Source organism: Kryptolebias marmoratus, linkage group LG1 (genome assembly GCF_001649575.2).
Source record: "Kryptolebias marmoratus isolate JLee-2015 linkage group LG1, ASM164957v2, whole genome shotgun sequence".
NCBI classification, from domain to species: domain Eukaryota; kingdom Metazoa; phylum Chordata; class Actinopteri; order Cyprinodontiformes; family Rivulidae; genus Kryptolebias; species Kryptolebias marmoratus.
The window spans coordinates 18,476,904-18,490,868 of NC_051430.1; the positions used below are offsets into that span (position 1 = coordinate 18,476,904).

Consider the following 13,965-nt stretch of genomic DNA (forward strand, 5'->3'; position numbering starts at 1 on the left):
GAGTTGAGTTTGTGACAATCAGGTGTCTGATTGGCACCTGATTGGCAGCATCTGTGAGCAACCAGCGGCAATCCCATCTCTCCACAGCCCGGGACTGAACTCTATCCTCTAAGATTTGATGCTCGCCCCCACAGAGCGGGCTTTATCAGGGACCACCTCCAGAATCTGGGAGTGGAGAAAATGGAATGACCTGCCTGCAGTCCTGACCTCAACGCAGCTGAACACCTGTGGGATCAGCTTGGTGTGTTGTTCATTTCAGACTGACCAGCACATCCACACTGACTGACTTACAACAAACTCTGGTTAAGGAATGGGATGCTGACCCACAGCAGTGTGTGATCGAGCTGCTGAGCTGCAAGAGGAAGAAATGTCAGGCTGTTGTGGCTGCGTACGTTGTGGTTTCCACATGCTACTGAGACCCCCATTTATTTAATCAATAAATTGTTAAATTGCCAGTAAGCCTTGTTTCTTCTGACTTCCTTCATCAGATTCAACAAACTGTCATACATACAGTGTATTTCCAACAATAGGAAAAAACCCAGCACAACATAGCTGTTTCTTTATTTGCTTGTTTATTAAGGGTTACTACTTTACATTCAGATTGTAGAAAATACATTCAGAAGTAACACTCGTTCAGTAAGTGCCAGCTTGTCAGAGAAAGCAAGAGCCAGTAATTTCTAAAGCATTTGGTAAAAATAGAAACTTCTCCAATTTGCTCATTATAATACAAACGTTTCTGTATTAGAAATGTTTGTAGGAGTCATAATATAAAAATAGATTTATTCTACTGAAAATGGAAGTCTGATACTGTCAACTGGCCCTCTGTCACCAGCGTTTATTTCATTGTTTGTTCCTATATAAAATGTATTTATTTGTATTTGTTAATTTTAAAACATATGGCAAAGCACACTGAGTACCGTGGTAAATGTACAGCTTAGAAATGTTTTACCGAGAGATCTTTCTTTCCAGTAGGTATAAAAACATAATAAAGCTCGCTTTAACCAGAGTTAAAGCTTTAATAAAAACGAAAAGGTAATCTGTGTCACTGGCTGTGAAAAATAAACCTACGATAACACAATTAAAAGTAGCCCCCAACCTATAACATGACTGTAATACCTTCAGTGATCTTTGGGGAAGGTGTTGCACAGTGTAGTGCTTTTTGGATCATTTACGTTTTAATTTTTTGCATCAAAGTCCAGTGTAAAGAAAACATTTTGATTATCAAGTTTGTCAGTATGTGCAGTGCACACCAGAGATAAATAAACACTGAAGACATAAACCCTTTTCCTCATCATGACTCAGGGCCTCTAAAAACAATTACTCATCCAAGTGAAAGAAGAAGTTATTTAGCTCTTGATTAAGAAAAACATAAATAAGGTGAACAACATGAAAATTCAGAAACACACAGATTCATCATTACCAGGTAGTAATTCTCTACATATTGCATTTTTTCCCCTTTGATGAACAGATCAGGTTTCAGAGATCTTCATATATAAAACATCTTTGTAACTGTGATAGCAGCCAAAAATATATTTTTTCAATTTTCTTATAATAGCCATTGTTTCTTCACACAAAATAAATCCTGTACAACACACTCTGTGGTATTGTTTTATATCATTTGTGTTAAATGTCTTGTCAAATCATTCAGCGCAGGCAGAAAAGCCTCTCTGTGGTCACAGCTGTGGTACCGTCTTGGTGTAAGGCATGTGCATAGAGCAGGGTAAGAAATGCTTTTTATTCAGGAAAAGAAAAAATAAGATAAAGAAACCTTATTAAAAACTGCTGTATGTGTGAATGCATGATTCTGCAAAACTAAAGAAAAGGATGAAAAGAAAAGAAAGATGGAAGATAAAGAGGCAGATGCACACTTACAACCTTTATAAGTTGAGAGAAAAACATAAAAAACAGGTTATGTAAAAACTGAAATCAGACAGTTTGTTATGCAGTTTGTTGACAAATTTGTCCAATCAAAAGCAGAAGGGGGAAAAAAAGGATCACGTTTATCATCTTGGCATATACTCAGCAGGAACTCCGGACATTTTCCTTTTTTTCAAAGCAACGTCTACTGTTCTGATCAGTTCATCAATGTTTGCTCTCATTTCAGGAGTGTACGGATCGTACTCGAGCTTGCGCAGTCCCGATCGCTTAAAGTTCCCATCCTTTTGGCCCTCGACGCACAGCAGGCGATCTTCCGAAACCTCCAAACCCAAAAACTGGACCATCCCCTTTAGCCGTGAAAAAAGGTCCCTCTTCAGATCCTCGAAGTGGACCACGTGGACGTTCCTCCCATAAGTCAGCCAGTCCATGGTGTGTGAGGCCCACCAAGGAGCGTAGTTCTTAACAAACTCAGGCCACTCTGCAAGATGAACGAAAAAACACAAAACCTTAAATCCTCTAATAAATCTTCTTAATAGCGACTCATGCATGAGACACGTGAAAATTATTACAGAAGACCAGGAGCAGAGAAATTTGCCCCACATAATTGTTTTTGATCTTGTAAAGTAGTTTTATTTCATGTAGGCGTTAATTTAAACAGAATACTACGAAGGGTCTGTGTGAGAAGAAACTGAAGAGGAAATGAGGACATGACAAAAAGCCCGCATGTCATTTTCACCTTCACATCTGTCACAATCTGTGTCAGGGTGCATTTAGTAATCCCATTTAGAAATGTCTGGACTGTTTCATAAATGTCTTAGTAATCAGTCAGACTGCAGAAGTTCTGGAGGGATTTTTCCTCTTTTTCAAACTTTTACTCGGTAGTAATATATACCAGCCCATAAAAGCAGCAGCAGCAGCTGGCAGGAGCTGTGCTGCATTAGAGCGAATCGTCACTGCTGGGAGAGGTTGTCGTTAAAGTTTAAAACCTGCTGAGTTTGCTGTGCCGTCTCAAAAACCAGACAACTTTAATATTGCTTTGGCATGGTCAAACTTTCTGTAACTGAACAGTAAAGGGAGTGAAAAATGACCCAACTTATAAAAGTTTGAATTCGAAGATTTAGCAAAGAATCCTTTCTGAGATTCCAAATTAATAATAAAAAAAAATTGCACAGCCTGCAAAGGCAATTTTTGTTGCACTTTCTTCATTACAGCTGGTTTATTCCCTTGGTGGCTGGCTGTCAGTTTTCAGTTCTTGTTTGTTTTTTTTTGTTTTTTTGTCTTTTGTTCACTCAAAATGCTATTATTTGTGTGTAATTATTGTCTTACATGTGCTGCTCTTACTAAAGTAGTTTTCAGATTTTAGTCCTTAAATGTAGCTGGTTCTGGAGTGTGTTCGGGATTATCATGCTGTTCCTAAAAATGTGATTTTAAAAATCTTTTTTAACAGACAGTGTAATGTTTGCTTACTGAATTTGCTGGTATTTTACAGAAAGCATTTCACCCTGAAATGTCCATCTTGTAGTGGATGGAAAACAAGTGCAAAGCATGAAAATCTACCCTCAAACATAACAGCTGAAAAGGTACGTGCTGTATTGAAAATGACTTCATCACGTTTTCTAAATGCAACACATTTGTTTACTAATTTGCTTGCAGAACTGATTTGAAGGTCCCCACCTGAATCCTTTGTTGGATAAGGTTTTCATTTATTTTTTTGCTATATTTTTTTCTAACGATCTACTGTGCAGTTTTCTCTGAATGTTTTATAGAATATCAGGATAATAACTTTAACCTCCACCATTTTTGATATAAAATAAAAGGTTTTTTTTTTAATTTTTTATCTGAAACCTTTTTCCTCTCATACCAAGAGCTTGATGAGCTCAGATAGTTTTTATTTATTTTTTTTATAATTATATTGTTATAGTCAGATATTTATAAAAGAATATTTGCCCTTCAATTTGAGGACTGATTTTTTGAAAAAAAAAATAAAAAAAAAAAAAAAATAAAACAAAACAAGTAAATAAATAAAAAGCTAAATGTGTAAACAGAAATGAGAGAACAGAAAGTGTTTAAGATTTGTGGAAAAAAAAATCTGTAGGTAACTAAAAGTCAAACAAACAAGCAAAACATGTGATCTGTGTTTGTGCTTCTCCAAACTGCGGAAACAAAATGTTGAGCTCCACATAAAATGTAGAGGAAGGAGCATTTCCAACTTCTTTCTGCTTCTCTTTGATTACAGTGACTAATATGAGTGACGACTGCAAGTCTTAGAAAAGATCTTACATCATATCAGCCCTAAAAATGGTTTTAAGAGAATGGAAAGTTACTGCAGACTGTATCAAAGTAATTTTATGCCATTAGGTTCATTCTTTGACTTTGCATGATCCACACCACTTTTCATTCGAATGGAGCTTTATTTATTTTCACTTTTTGGATTCTCAAGCTCAAAACAAAAGAAAACAATGGGCATCAAATTCAAATACCTTGTCTAATCAGTGTAATAGTATTGCAAAGTTTAACACAAATTACTGCAGCCCCTCTGGAACCATTATCACTAAAATAAAAGGTCTGATTACAATCAGAGTGCCTTTTGTATCAGATTTCAGCATCAGAAAACAAGCCTATTTGTGCAGATTTCACACACAGTGATGGAAATAATACAAGCTGACCTTGTTTTTAAGCTCTAAGTTTCCCACTGAGCTGTTTGCCCTGAGAAACATGTTGTCCCAAACCTTCGCATGTCAGCGAGGAACTGAGGAGCTGTATTTCTGACCACTTCAGCTCCTCAGTTCTTCTTTTCCAGAGAAATCAGAACTTTAAATATACAGAAACCAAAATAAATTGAACTCTTCCTCTGACTACCGTGTTTCATTGACGTCTGTTGAATATACTTGTGAACAGCACTTGGCACAAATAGATGGCTGTGTAACCACCTCAAACACATTGCAAGGACAAAAACTTGCTGTTATTTTTTAAATGACGTGTCCTCCCAGACATTCAGTTCAAAAATACTTTATTAATCCCAAAGGGAAATTAAATGCGGGGTCATGTTGGACTGCACCAGCGTCCCTAACTTCATCTGAACCCCACACTCTCCTTCGGTGGAGGTGAGTGTATCAAATGATACGTGCGGGGCCCAGTACACAATGTCACGCTGACACACGGAGAGACTTGAGCTTTTCTTTCGGGATTGGGAGCGACAGCTGTCAAAAATCTTCTCCGCACTGATGTCACTGTATCATCAGCCCACCAACAAAAGGAGAAAACGCTCAATGGAAATGGCAGGCCAAATGTGCTGATGTTCTCACAAAGGACGACAACTGCTGGGTCGGCAACTCTCCAGTCTCTGGAAAAATCGATTAAACCTCACAGGAAGCTGAAGAGACGACACACGAGCAAGACAAAACCAGTTGTCATGGTTACGGAGATACAGTAAGGTGGGTGGAAGCTGTGAGTAAGAGTAAGTCTAAAAAAAAAGCCGAGATTAATTTTAATTTGATCTTTTTAACTGTGTTGGGACAAATGATCTTAAACTCTTTGAACCATTCAGGAGATACATGAGGAGTTTAACGTGACTAAACTGCAGTGACACACCATTAAACAGTTGACGATGCAGAAATAGGATATGAAACGTCCACATTTACAATACAGTCGACAGAAAGAGATGTCTCTGGGAAATTTAATCTAGGAACAATTGGTGGACACTTGAAAACTATCAGTGTCAAGGCACACCGAAGCAATTCTGATGGCACTGGAGAGGTCCACTCAGACATTTTGTGTTACCTTTTCATTTTCCTGAAACACATTGTGACAAACTATAATAAGCACACTGAAGGGGGAGAAAAGGCAGTTTCTATAGACGTACATTTTGTTAAATGGATATTTTACTGTTAGAGAGTTTAACAAGTACAGAATGTCTTTCTTACGTAGCCAAACTTATCTCTTGTAAACATTTAGCAGGCTTTTTATAATCATAGCTACTTATCATATGGATAAGTGTGATCAGATGAGCCAAAAATAGGTTTATCCTTAAATGTTAGTCACTCATTTGCACTTCAAATGTAAAGCTAAAAGTCAGATTTGCATGGCTGCTAATAGTGTGCTCAAAAGAACTCAACAAAGGTTTTCTAATATAAAATATAAAAGTACAATGTTTTCTTATCTTTAACCATTATTTTCTCATTTGTTCAGTAAATGTAACCTTTTATTAGCATAAAACTGCTAACTTGTGTGTTCAAATGAGCTCAAGACATGTTTTCTAATAATAAAGCACATCTGATTTTTATTTTTATTGGCCTCTCATTTGTATAAAAGGTAAGTTTAAAGAAAAACCCTAAGGCTCTTTCACAAAACAGTGCAGTGAAATGGCTGCAAAGCTAGTCCGTCTTTATGCTGTCTCTGGCCGTTCATAAACCACAGATGGAGCTGACCATGTCCCACATAGGTGTTAGCTTTCAGAAATGAAGCGAGCATCGCAGAACAAAAAGAGGCGTAGAGCAGAACTCAGCTGTGTTGACGTGGAGCGCAACCCAATAAATATGTAATGGACTTCTCTTCGTATCGTTTTCTAAACATAATGAATTAACTCACTTTGGCGATTCTCTGTGGTTAACGAATTTTATAAACTAAATGCAAAGTTGCTGTGTGTCATCATTGGTCTTCCCTTGATAATAAACCTGTTTTTGTTGTTTAATCTCCAGACCACATGTCATCACTTCATTATATTATTGAGCCACAAAGCCGGCTTACCTTTTCACATGCTGACCGTTTCAGCTGTTTCTACCTCGCTTCGGGGCACAAAGGCTCATCAGGGGTGGGTTGGCTTCAACCCCCCTTGGTGTGAATTCTGAATGGACTGAGGCGCCCAGAAGGCTCAAAGTCCCGGCTTAAAGTGTTTTCTTAAAGAGCCTTTTGCTTAGCATAAGATTGATGTACACTTTCACCAATTAAGTTGGAAGTGTTTATTTTTTCTTACTCATCCCTGACGACTTAAGTCTGTTTTGGTTCAGTTTTCGTGTAAGGATGAGAACAGAGAGGAGCTGATACAGCAAGTCCTTTGTTGTTTTTGTCTTTTTACATTTATTTTTTTTTTTACATTTTTTAACTTTCAATGTACAAAATGATACAAAAACAAAACAGATGTCTGCTCATTTTTTGTACCCACATATGCACAAAGTATACATGTTGACTGGGTGCCAAAGTCACAAGATAGGTTGACCATGACCTTAATTCCATTTATCAATATGACTAAGGAAGTGGCTGGATGGTTCATTGTTTCATTTCTCTAAAACTGCTGTAAAAATGTATACTCATGTGTACCAAATGTGCAAATGGTTTAAAGGATGGACACAAAAAATGGTGGGCTCAGCCACATTGGTTAGACTCAAAACCAAATTTGAATCATTCCTTCACCAATCTACGTCACCCTGCACAAAGTGTTTTGACTGGGTTTGTTGCTATATTTTTAGATTCAACTTCTATTTTCAAGCAAAGTTGCTGTTTTTAAAAACACAGTGTAAATGTCACAGTGTTTTCTCACTTTATATTTTTATCCATCTGTCTTTTTATTGTCTGAACCACAGATATCGTGAGCTTACCTTTCCCTTTCCAGTGGGCCTGCGAAGCAAATCCGATGTGCCCTCCGTATTTTCGGTTAAATTCTGCCATGAGGGCTTTGTATGGGTTTCGGATCATGAGGATGCTCGAGTCAAAGGCTTCGATCTCTTTCCTGCCGCTCTCGTGGGTCTTAATGCAGATTGTCCTCCCACTCCTCCAGTGGTCACGCTCCCCTTTAAAGCCTGTTAAAAATTGCACAGGTTATATACTTAATCCACTGACATGAAGCTCTGAATGACTGTGAATCATGCCATGTGCTTGTTGAAGATCACCTTTGTTGTAAAGGGAGCCATCGAAGTAGAAGCTGCCTGTGTAGAAGCCGGTGGCGAGCTCTATGAGGTGGCGAGCCCAAGTGTTACCAGCTCCGGGAAAACTGGCAAGAGCCACCAGCTGCTTAGCACGAGTAGGGAGGAAGTGTCGGTCCATGCAGCGGTTATCTATCACCATTAGGAGAACAATAAGATGCATTATTGATTTGTTGTATACAAACACTGATACAGTACATGACCTCGGCTCTCAGTGACTTTACAAGAACTTTAAGCGTGTTGCTCAAAACAAAAACCACTTCAAATAGATTCTGAAAGTCACTGACTTCCTGTTCACAAGCAGTTTTGTAAAACTGTAACAAGAACTAGAGACAAAAAAAGTTTTTTATGTTGTAACCTTGGAAAATAGAGGCAGTAATATTCATTAAAGTGAAAGGAATTGTCAAAGTGGTGCTAATTTTCTGTTGTGGTGGGGATAATTAGCACTGTTGTTTGATGAGATCTTTCTTCTCCTTTTTTTTTCACTGTTCTCTTTTCAGGGGTTGCCACAGTGAGTCATCCTCCTCCGTCTAACTCTGTCTTCTGCGTCCTCTGTCCTCACTCCAACTACCTCCATGTCCTCTCTGACTGCATCCATATGTCTCCTCTTTGTCTCTTTCCTGGCAGCTGCATCTCTAACATCCTTCTACCAATATAGCCACTGTCCCTCCTCTGCACATGTCCAAACCATCTCAGTCTGTCCTCTCTAACTTTATCTCCCAGTCCTTCAACCTGTGCTGCACCTCTGATGACCTCATTCCTAATCCTGTCCATCTTCGTCCCTCCCAAGGAGAACCTCAACATCTTCAGCTCTGACACTTCCTGTTCTGTCTCCTGTCTTTTTGTCCGTCCCACTGTCTCCAAACCATACAACATAGCTGCTTTCACCACTGTCTTATAAATGTTGCTTGATGACAAAATGTGTTTTATTTTTTGTACAATAAACAGCTTTAAGTTGAAACAGATGTTTAAAATAAACAAATAGTCGATGACTGGTATCTTTAACCTATTTATGTTCTTAATGAACTTCAGCTTGTTTTGTTTTGTGCCACAGATTGTGTTTTTTGCTGTCTGCCCAGACAAGTCACAGACAAATATGTTGGTTTTTTTTTGTTCTAAATAGAGAATAAGAGCAAACTTGTTTACTGAACAGTTAATCAATGGCTGTTCCTTTTTTCCACTCATGTCTTAAACTTAAACAGGAAGTAATAAACTTTTGAAGAATGTTGTCTTGTATTTGTTAAAAACTGATGACTCAGTTTTATTCATGTTTTGTAAAAGTGATAAATGACAATAATATTAAAGTGTTCCCCAATAGCAAAGTGCTAGTGAATTATAATTGTGAGTAAATAATATTCTTGTCGAGTATAAAAAATATAGTTTGTTAATTTTCCGTTAGTTTCTGTTGTTTCTTCGGACCAGGTTTCTCTGTTTTAGAATCTGCAGGTTCAAAAAGTCTTTAAGATCTTTGGGAGTGAAATGTGTAAACAGAGAATACCTAAATTGCTGTGTAAATATATGGAAAATCAACCTAAAATAATTCATGTTTGAGGAACAAAAAACTCAATTCATGTGATTGTTTTCTTAATAAGATAATCAACAACTACACATTTGATATTTGTTTTAGTAATACAGCAGTTCTGGTCTCTCAATCAGGTATTTTTAAGATTCTAAAACAAATTAAAAAAAAAACTTTGTTGGGGGCAAGGGGTCAGTCCTATTAAGAAATAGCCTTTGTTCTTAACCTGGTCTGTTACACACACACTTCTTATTTCAAATTAAATTAAAGCTAAAACTTTAATGTTAATGTGATTTATTTTAGGGTGCAACACAGAGTCTCTGTGCCTGATGAAATACTTATTGTCAAAGCTGCACATGGATAGTGGCTAAGACCTATTTTTCCCTGACAAGCCTCTGTTCTCGTTTGTGTGTGCCGTCTACAAACTGCTGTGACTGAGCAGTCAACAGACACCAAACGTTACCTTGAACCTGTGTCTGGTACACCACAAAGAACTTGTCATTTCCACAGCTTTCAAACTCTTCCCCTGGGCAGCGGTGGAGACACATGTCCTCGTCCTCCAGCTCGTGAAGGGAGAAGAGCGAAGTCGGGAAGCCGCAGTGACACCGGTCTCCAGCCAGAACTGCCAGCGACTTCTCCTGAGATAAAATAACCATTATACAGTGGGTATACAGAGCCGCACACTGCACAACCCATCAACACACACAGCTGGCTCACCCTCTCCGTGCACATGTCCACACACTTGTCCACAGACATGTTCTGGATGACAGCGCTGAAGGGAAGAGCTGCTGTGACATTGTCTGGCCGGTGGAAACACCCTTTGAAAATGGCACTGCCATCTGAAAGGGAAAAAAATAAACAAGGATGTTACTCACCAACAGGAAAAAAAAAAACACATTATGGACTGAAGTTTTTAGGCGACTGAACACAGCTTCCATCAAAACAGCTCCCAGCCACTGACCCCTGATGATGAGATCCTACTGGGACTCTCTGCCGGTCTACTGAGGCCCTGACCTGCCAGCAGACCGAACCACTAACAGGGTTTACATTCACGCTGGGTGATGATGACCTTTAACTGCTGCTCTTCCCAACAAGCTGATGGATGGGCCATATATATCACAAAACAAGGGAAGAGAGCTTCTTCTATTTTACTTTATGTTCTGCTCATCATTACAATAAAGTGTGGTACTTTTTTTTCTGTTCTTTTATTTCACAAATGTTACAACAGATAGGTATTAAAATCTAAGTGGTAATTTATTTTCAGTACCTCGAAAGATATTTGTAGCTTTATCCAAAAAAAAGAAGATAAATTGGATTCTCTAAAGATAGAAATGTTGTATCAAAGGTCAAAGGTATGGTCACTTTATTTATATATTTTTTTAATTTTTCATGCAATCAAGCGGGGGAGGAGAGAGGAGGAAGAGGCATTGTGTAAAGACTTAAGTCATTGTCTTATCTGTTTTCAACAGAGGTCAGTTAATGAAGTCAGGAAGGAAACTAGTCGCCACAATCTAATAATGGATTTCATTTATGACTGATAAGAGTAATAAATATATGATTTTTAAATATACAGATAAGGCTGTTAGGCTTGCATTCATTTTAACATAACTGACTACAGTCTCTGCATTTCTTTACTAAAAGTTAAATAAAAGTGGTGCTGCACCTTAAAATAAAAAACACTTTAGAAAATAAGCTGAAAAAGTGTCTCTAAAATGCTTTATTTATATTTTTTCTCTGGTTAAAACTACATTTGCGTCAAGTTTTCTTTCCTTGCAATAAACGCATTGCATCCATGTTCTGCTGCTACACAGCTGCCTCAAATGAGGATGAAAAGTTTAATTTTGCACTTTTTTCATTTGCACAAATGCAGCTTCTACACAAGCAAATGTTTGAGAAGAAAAAAACCTTTACAGCTTGCTAACCACTGTTGAAAAACACCCATGATTACGTAGTATATGTAAAAGGCAAAACCCCGAGCAGATACAACACATTAACCGCGTTTCCTCTTTGATGCTCGGAACAGGGCTCACATGACAGACATCAGGGGTGGAGGTGAAGACACCACCATGAAAAGCTTACACAGCAGTTTAAAGGAGAGCTAACAGAGGAGAAAAAAAGCAGAAGTTAAAGTAATGATAAACAAAATACCAGCAGGAAACTAGGAGAGACAGGCTGAAGATTTAATATGGTTAAATTTTATATTTTTAAATTTTAAATCTGAATATTGCACTTGTAAAAAGTGGAAAGCAGATAAGAAAATAAAATGGTAAAGAGAGGAACGAGAAGGTGCCAAGTTACTTCAGCTTTTTGAAGCTATTTAAAAAAAAAGAAAAAAAGGAACAAATACTGAACAAAAGTTGACATATAAACGATATACCACCTTCCACACATACAGTATTTCCAGAGCTGAAAGTTGATGAGAAAAACACCAAAATACTACAACGAGTACACTAACTGATATAATGCTTTACTGCTATGTGCAATCAATGCAATCTGCTTCTATCCTTGTTGCTATTTCTCTCATTACTTATATTTATGCATAAATATATTTACATATTTTTAATATTTTTGAGACCATTTCTACTGTATTCTGTTTACATTTGGTACATCTATTAAAATGTGCTGTCTATTTGATGTTACTGCACCATAAGAGGACAATTTGCTAATTTTGTTGTAAATTGAATAATGATTAAGGCTTATTATTCTTTACTACTGAAGCACATATCTCATACTTAGATAGCAGGATACTGATATATTTTTGCACATCCGATGATCGTCCCTTTGTTGATACATTGCAGTGCTTCCTGCAGGCGGTGAAGTGTTTCAAAGTTCGACCGCGGGTGGCTACATAGGTAGAACAGTTCTTTCGGGAGTTATGAAAATAACAGTGCAGCCAGCTCCCAGCTGTAACAATAATCCCCAAATCTTTTGCCTCAGAGAAGCCAAGGATGCTTCGTTTAAGGGCTAAATCTGGATCTTTGCAGCCTGGGGTATTCAGGTCTAATTATTTACATAACATAGGTACAGTATGTAATTAAAACATGTTGACCAGATTTTTATTGAATTTGAAAGAAATGTGCCTCCTTCTGGGGTTTAGTAGTCAGCACAGCGTAAGGCAGCTCAGGATTTGCATGAAGCAGAGACTCACAGCGGCGTGCTGACTCCTGGCTCAGCTCCAGCCTATAGATGGACAGTCTGTTGGCTCCTCCACACATGTTGCTCTTCTCTCCCTTGCACTCCATGTTGCATTCGCTCTCCGAGGCATTGGGCGCCTGAATCTTGTGGCCACAGTAGCACTCTGCTCCGAACTCCAGACCTGCGAACATGTAGCCTCTGAAGGACAGAGAAAACATAAAAGATGAGAGCTACAAGAAAACAGAAATTGTTCTGAGACTTCATCATGCTGCCAAACCATTCCCAGGCCAACACGATGTACTCTTCTGCATTACTGGGTGAGCTGTAATCAATAAAAACAAACTAATAGCACACCAGGGATGCTGAGGTAAAGATGAAAATACACAAAAAACATTAAAACATCTCTCATTGGTGACCAAAGATGAGTTATATATGCTGCAGGCCTCAAAGACAAAGCCAGTGATCAATGTAGGGTGTACATGAGCGTGAATCACATCTTTCCTTTCTTTATGAAGGATCTGACTCCCAAGAGCCGTCTCTCCAATGCAATTAGACACTTAACATAGCTCACACACAAGACAAATCCCCTGGGCTGCCCGTCAAACCCAAACCTCTGTTCGCTGCTATGTGTGGCCTCTCATTTGTTTGTCTGTTTTTATTAACCTGCTGCTCTGGGAGAGGAGACAGGCGGGCTGCGAGAGGCATGAACCAAGAAGCGAGAGGGAGCTGAAAACAAGCATCTTTCTTTGCTTCTATTCTCAGCTCTGTGAATCAGTGATGGGTGTAATTTAATGCATTTGATAGAGCCGTCCCCATGTATTCCACAGGGAGGAGAAAACGAGGTGAGAGGAAGATGGTGCTGTAGCAGAGGGAAACAGGATGTGGGGGGAAACATGAAAATAATGGAGCACGAGGAGAAGAGATAAACACTTTAAAACATTTAGTACATATTTCTGTTCTGAAAATGGCAATAAAATCAATCCATCAGAAAATGTCATTAATATCTCCTTTATATAAAGCGTACTGGGGTCTCATGCTATATAAATTTACTTTATTATGGTTGATAAACGTCCTCCAAATGAAGAGAACTGTGACAACAGAATACTGTGCCCTATGTGTGACACATTTTCTGCTATAGTGTATGCAGGTCATTTACAGGTACAGAAAATCACGTGCACATATAAAGGATAACAGCCAAGCAACTCAGTTTAACATATGATAAAAAAACAGGTTGATCTGGCCATATACATGACAACAGTACTTTCTATTAAAGAAAAAAAACTGAACTTTGAAGTATCAGCAAAAGGTTCATTCAAGGCTCATTCTGCTGATGCCATAAAGAGGAAGCGAAACATAGATGCCTTGCCACATTGTTCAAATCTGCAGTTTGTTCTCTTCTAAACTTGCCCAGTTCATCTATTCCTGAATGCCTAATATGGCCAAAATCATGGGTATTGTTAGATCTGATGCTAAGTACATTTTGATTAGATTGCTCCTTACAGAACATAATACACA

General features: G+C 38.2%; 1 protein-coding gene across 1 annotated transcript in view; it reads right to left on the reverse strand.

Annotated features, from left to right (window-relative positions):
• Window positions 1–553: 553 nt before the first annotated feature.
• The window catches only part of wscd2 (WSC domain containing 2), a 39,718-nt gene continuing 26,306 nt past the window's right edge, over window positions 554–13,965 (reverse strand). Inside the window, exons 4-9 of the mRNA XM_017413989.3 lie at window positions 12,464–12,648; window positions 10,033–10,154; window positions 9,779–9,953; window positions 7,764–7,928; window positions 7,473–7,673; window positions 554–2,356 (exon numbers count right to left, since the gene is read on the reverse strand). Of these exons, the coding sequence (XP_017269478.1) occupies window positions 2,004–2,356; window positions 7,473–7,673; window positions 7,764–7,928; window positions 9,779–9,953; window positions 10,033–10,154; window positions 12,464–12,648 (1,201 nt within the window). The 3' untranslated portion in view covers window positions 554–2,003. The remainder of the gene's footprint in view (window positions 2,357–7,472; window positions 7,674–7,763; window positions 7,929–9,778; window positions 9,954–10,032; window positions 10,155–12,463; window positions 12,649–13,965) is intronic.